We start from the raw sequence: 6,000 nt of genomic DNA, 5'->3' as shown, positions 1-6,000 counted from the left end.
CAAAAAAAAAAAAAAAAAGAAAAAAAAAAAAGAAAAAAAAAGAGAGAAAAAACTTCGGACCCAAGTTCTTCCTCTCTCTCTTCTCTTCTCCGGCGAACAAAATCCTTCCAATTCTCATCGCCAGCACCGTTGATTTGCTATACTAATCAGGGTTTGAGTTGGTCTCTTTTGGTAATATAACGATGTCGCTGAGGCCGAACGAGAGGGCCGAGGTTCGGCGGAACCGGTACAAGGTCGCCGTGGACGCCGATGAAGGTCGGAGAAGAAGGGAGGACAATATGGTTGAGATTCGGAAGAATCGCAGAGAGGAGAGCCTGCAGAAGAAGAGGCGTGAAGGTCTTCAAGCCCAGCAACTGCAAACTTCCGCTCACTCTTCGGCGATGGAAAAGAAGGTCAATCTCGAATGAGTGTGGTTTTTGATTGTTTTGTTCATTTTTGGATTTTTGTTTGCCGTGGTTTTGGAGGAGAGTTGTGGTTTTGCTGTTTGCTGTTTGATTTTGGTGGCTGTTTAGGGTTTTTGAGCTTGACGATCATGTTTTATTGAGTTTGATTCTTAGGAAATTTGAATGTTATTATAACGTAGATTGTTTTGGTGAATTCGTTTTCTCGAATTTGTGCAAGATCAAGGCAGAGTTTTCGTTTCGAATTTGGGGCAGTGGGATCATGTTGTGTTCATTATAGCTGTTGGTTGCCACTTACATCTGCGGGAAATTGCTTTATTGCACTTCTACACTGAGTTTCGGGCCTTCTAGTTCGTTGAATTATCCAGACAATAACAATTGGCTGACTTGCTCTTCGTTTTTAGTATCATTTCATCCGGTCATAATTCTCCGATCTTGAATTTTAAAACTAATTTAGCTCCAGTTAGTAAATGTATTGCTGATGTGAATTGTTCTTACCCGGTAATAATCTTAGTGTTTGTATTTGTTATTCAATGGACGAATTCGGTAAAGCGAAGCATTTGCTCTCCTGTAAAGATTTCTTCTGTTTTCCGTTTTTGCGTCAGTGTACTGATTTAGCTTAATGAGTTTGAATTATGTAATTGTTTTAAATTCAGTTATTTCATTTGAACTTTGAGCGAATCTTTGTTTGTTAATGTGGAAATGCTTAACTGCAGTTGGAACATCTACCATCCATGGTTGCGGGTGTTTGGTCTGATGAGGGTAATATGCAACTTGAAGCTACCACTCAATTTAGGAAACTGCTTTCAATTGGTAAGTAATATCTTAATATTGAATATTGTTGTGTTTGTATTTGGATTGTGTGTGACCTTAAAACATTTATTCTTCAGAGCGTAGTCCCCCGATTGAAGAAGTTATACAGTCGGGTGTTGTTCCTCGCTTTGTAGAATTTCTCATGAGAGAGGACTTTCCACAGCTTCAGGTGTGATATCGATTAGATTATAGATGATTACAGCATTTCTAAAATGTAATTAAGTGATAACACCCTTGTTGCATCAAAATTATATGCAGTTTGAAGCTGCTTGGGCCCTTACAAATATCGCTTCAGGAACATCAGAAAACACTAAGGTCGTCATTGATCATGGTGCTGTGCCAATTTTTGTGAAACTTCTTGGTTCTCCGAGTGATGATGTCCGGGAGCAGGTAAGCTTTTTGAGTTTCTTTACACATCTTTACACAGGCATGCCTATGGGATCTTTATCCCATTCATGCATTTATTATTTTCCCATCCTTTATTTTAGGTCAAAGTATGCCCTGATTTTCCATCAAAGTTAGTTGCATTGAATTTATTTTATTTCTTGTAAAATGGAGAGGAAATAAGTTCAGACATCCTGTTCCAGAGAAGTTGTTAGTTGATTTGCTAGTATAGTTGAATAAGGAAGTATTGTTATATGAAATGTTCAATTGTTTTCTCCTTCCATGTGCAGGCTGTTTGGGCATTAGGAAACGTTGCTGGGGATTCTTCAAGATGTCGTGATCTGGTTCTTGGTCATGGAGCATTGCTTCCTTTACTAGCACAGTTGAATGAGCAAGCTAAGCTCTCTATGCTGAGGAATGCTACCTGGACGTTATCAAATTTTTGCAGGGGCAAACCGCAGCCCGCTTTTGATCTGGTGGGTAATTTTTCTAAGATTGAGTTCGGAGAGAGAGAGTATATTAGTAATCGGGTTTTGGATAAAGCTTGTTCCCTCCGCCCTCATTTTGACCTTTTACTTATTTATGTACGAAGGAAGGTTTTTGGGACTCGGTGGATATCCACTCGACTGTTTATTAGGAAATAGGAATATGTGTGTGTCTATATATATATATCTTTTTCTACTTGACTATCTAGTGGGTTTATATTCCTAATAGTCACTTGCCATTTTTCTGACAGGTTAAGCCAGCACTTCCAGCTCTTGCACGTCTTATACATTCAAATGATGAAGAAGTTTTGACTGATGCTTGTTGGGCACTCTCATACCTCTCTGATGGTACGAACGACAAAATTCAAGCTGTTATCGAAGCAGGTGTATGCCCTCGGCTCGTTGAGCTCTTAATGTGAGTGTACGATCATTCAGGGGTGTTATATTTTTCTTATTTCATACATCTAAAATAGATGCTTTATTATCTTCTAGGCATCCTGCTCCTTCAGTACTCATTCCTGCCCTTCGAACTGTTGGAAACATTGTTACGGGTGATGACTTGCAAACTCAGGTATGTACACTACTTTTTTGGTCACATTAACTGGCTGATGCTTACGGACATCTGACCTCACTCAGCATATTACTAGTGAATTACATTTCTTTGTTTCTGCGATTACTTTTTGCACGTATTCTCCTGTTGGAGAAATCAAATGTGGTTACTTGTATGTTTCCTCTTTCTACTTGGTTTTGGAAATAACTCCACACATTTTTTTGTGGAAACTGTTCGGAAGTTGCTCTTGTTCTAGGTTTCGAGAAACTTGAACATAAGCTATAGTTTCATTTCCTTCGTTGCTGGAAATGTATCTTCATTGGAATTCCTAAATAACGTTTTTGATGCGATGAAATCATATGTTATTAATAGTTCATACCTTTGAACTTGAAGAAGTGTAGATTATAAAACATTCTGGTTTTTATTAATTGGATTTTGAGAGAATCCTCCTGTTGGAGTTGGATATCATCAGTTGATAGCCCCCGTACATTTTGGTTGGACGAACTCGGATTGCTTCCCACTGCCTTCACCCTCTCATAGCCTCGGATTCCATATTTTACACCTTAATTTTCTCCCATACGATTGTTGCAAAGTTTACTCTTCATTCCCTCCCGATTGTTTTCTACTTCTAGCAAATTTCTCCTAGATCTTAGATCCATTTCTGGGATTGAATTGCTCTATACTAACTTGATAGGAACCAGAGAATTGAAATATAAGACATAGTAAGAACTTTCATATTCCAACTAATTAGGGGAACTTGGACAACTCCCCCCAGGAAAATCTAGCCTGGACTAATGGAAATAGCTACTTATTAACATACTCCTTAGCTAATGACTAATATGTCTTAAGCATCTTGAGAATATTTCTAACACTAACAATATTCTTGACATTATCCTTGGAAGAAGGGGTATTTCAGTCGGTGTTGGTCGAATAACAATAGCTGTCATTGCTCATTTTGACATAGATAATAGTTCATATGATGACAGTTAAGGAGCCATTCCTCATCACCTACATTATGATTTGACTAAGTCCCGTCTTTCCATTGGGCTCTTATGCTCTGTTTCACTTTCAATTGGTTCGTTTTGTTGCGTATACTGTGGAGACTAACTGAAGTTGAAGGTGAAATTATAAATTGAAATACTAGGGTTCCGTCTCTCTCTTCTCAGCAATAAATACATACCATTGAATAAATTAAAAGATCAGAAAATTTGCCACACATTCCCTATATTGCACAATGTGTAACGACCCGATCCACCGCTAGCAGATATTGTCCTCTTTGGGCTTTCCCTCGAGGCTTTAAAACGCGTCTGGTAGGGGAAGGTTTCCACACCCTTATAAATGGTGGTTTGTTCTCCTCCCCAACCAATGTTGTTGGGACATCACAATCCACCCCCTTCGGGGTCCAGCGTCCTCGCTGGCACTCGTTACTTTATCCAATCAATGTGGGACCGTCCCCAAATCCACCCCCCTTTGGGGCCCAGCGTTCTTACTGGCACACCGCCTCGTGTCTACCCCCCTTCGGGGAACAGCGAGAAGGCCGGCACATCGTCTGGTGACTGGCTCTGATACCATTTGTAACGACCCGATCCACTGCTAGCAGATATTAGGTCGTTACAAATGGTATCAAAGCCAGACACCGGACGATGTGCCAGCCTTCTCGCTGTTCCCCGAAGGGGGGTAGACACGAGGCGATGTGCCAGTAAGAACGTTGGGCCCTAAAGGGAGGTGGATTTGGGGGTGGTCCCACATCGCTTGGAGGAAGGAAAGAGTGCCAGCGAGGACGCTGGACCCCGAAAGGGGGTGGATTGTGATGTCCCACATTGGTTGGGGAGGAGAACAAACCACCATTTATAAGGGTGTGGAAACCTTCCCCTACCAAACGCGTTTTAAAGCCTTGAGGGAAAGCCCAAAGAGGACAATATTTGCTAGCGGTGAATTGGGTCGTTACACAATGATTTGTATGCCTTAACTAACAGCTGCTTTTTGCAGACTATGTACCCCACCCCCAACAATTATAACCTTTGTCATTGCATATTCAATCTCATTGATGAAGATTTTTTTCCCTCCGTAGGTTATAATCCATCATAATGCCTTACCTTGCCTGCTAAATTTACTGACTAATAATCATAAGAAGAGCATCAAGAAAGAGGCTTGCTGGACTGTATCAAATATAACAGCCGGGAACAAGGCACAGATTGAGGTAAAAACGCATATTTATCTATACATGCTCATTAGTATATCTTGAATAAGGCAATGGATTGATTCAGCCATATCATCTTTCTTTCTATACCTTCAGGCCGTAATAAATGCCAATATAATTGCTCCCCTTGTTCACCTGCTTCAAAATGCCGAATTTGATATTAAGAAAGAGGCTGCATGGGCAATCTCAAATGCCACATCTGGAGGTTCTCATGAACAGATCAAGTATGCCATTTTTTGCACTTTAGTTTCCATAAATGCAGATTCGAGGTGCCAATTTCATGGATTGTTTTTCTTGGTGACAGGTACCTAGTTAGTCAAGGGTGTATCAAACCCCTGTGTGATCTTCTAATTTGCCCTGATCCTAGGATCGTCACGGTTTGTTTAGAAGGACTTGAAAATATCTTGAAGGTAGGAGAAGCTGAAAAGAACACGGGCGATACAGGAGGCGTAAACGTCTATGCACAATTGATTGATGATGCTGAGGGGCTAGAGAAAATTGAGAATCTACAGAGTCATGACAACACTGAAATTTATGAGAAGGCAGTAAAGATCCTTGAGACCTACTGGTTGGAAGAAGAAGATGAGACTATGCCACCAGGTACTGCCTCAGAAGCTGGATTCAGCTTCGGTGGCGATCGGCCTGTTGTACCATCTGGGGGGTTCAACTTCGGCTAAGAAGGTACATTCTTTCAGTATTGTTGTTGGCGATATGCGTACTAGCTAGATTGTAAAGTCGATCGGTTTCATTTCTTGCTTTCGTATTGTTGTTGAAAGTCGGACTTGCAGCAATTTGTGAGGCGAAATCACCATGCTCTTACTAATTGCAGGTTTCCCTGGGGGTTATTTTGATGGCATCTCCAGTCACATCGGGTCGAGTCGGGTCAGGTCAGGTCAGGCGTGTTATGTTGTTGTTTGGCTATGCTTATCCTAGTCTCAGTTGTTAATTAGAGTGTAGCTGGACTGGCTCAGATGTCTTTTTTTTACATGAGACGGTGGAATATATATTATTGGCAATATAGTTTCCACAGGTCTGAGAAATCGAATCGATTTCGTTTGGCAAACTGTGATTTGTTATTGTTTTTTTTCATAGTAGTTGTCAACTTCTTGTCATAAACATGGAGTCTAAGCATTGTTTTCTTTTTTACATTACCACGCTCTTGTCATT

The 6,000-nt window shown here is 40.6% G+C and overlaps 1 protein-coding gene across 1 annotated transcript; it reads left to right on the top strand.

The window, feature by feature from the left end:
- Positions 1-11: 11 nt before the first annotated feature.
- LOC111443940 (importin subunit alpha-1b-like) lies at positions 12-5,984 on the top strand. The gene is made up of 11 exons (XM_023081800.1): positions 12-392; positions 1,118-1,214; positions 1,292-1,383; positions 1,473-1,604; positions 1,889-2,074; positions 2,335-2,498; positions 2,576-2,654; positions 4,705-4,833; positions 4,930-5,057; positions 5,138-5,514; positions 5,663-5,984. The coding sequence occupies exons 1-10, from the start codon at positions 183-185 to the stop codon at positions 5,508-5,510; spliced, it is 1,590 nt and encodes a 529-aa protein (XP_022937568.1). The 5' UTR covers positions 12-182; the 3' UTR covers positions 5,511-5,514; positions 5,663-5,984.
- Positions 5,985-6,000: the final 16 nt, after the last annotated feature.

Source organism: Cucurbita moschata, unplaced genomic scaffold (genome assembly GCF_002738365.1).
Source record: "Cucurbita moschata cultivar Rifu unplaced genomic scaffold, Cmos_1.0 Cmo_Scf00006, whole genome shotgun sequence".
Lineage (NCBI taxonomy): Eukaryota > Viridiplantae > Streptophyta > Magnoliopsida > Cucurbitales > Cucurbitaceae > Cucurbita > Cucurbita moschata.
This window is presented reverse-complemented; position numbering and strand designations above follow the sequence as displayed.

What these genes read in the sequence shown, in the direction of transcription:
- LOC111443940 (XM_023081800.1), top strand. Translation starts at nt 183, where the DNA reads ATGTCGCTGAGGCCGAACGAGAGGGCCGAGGTTCGGCGGAACCGGTAC. An exon ending in AGGACTTTCCACAGCTTCAG is followed by an intron (nt 1,384 to 1,472) that starts GTGTGATATCGA and finishes AATTATATGCAG; the next exon opens with TTTGAAGCTGCTTGGGCCCT. An exon ending in GTGATGATGTCCGGGAGCAG is followed by an intron (nt 1,605 to 1,888) that starts GTAAGCTTTTTG and finishes TTCCATGTGCAG; the next exon opens with GCTGTTTGGGCATTAGGAAA.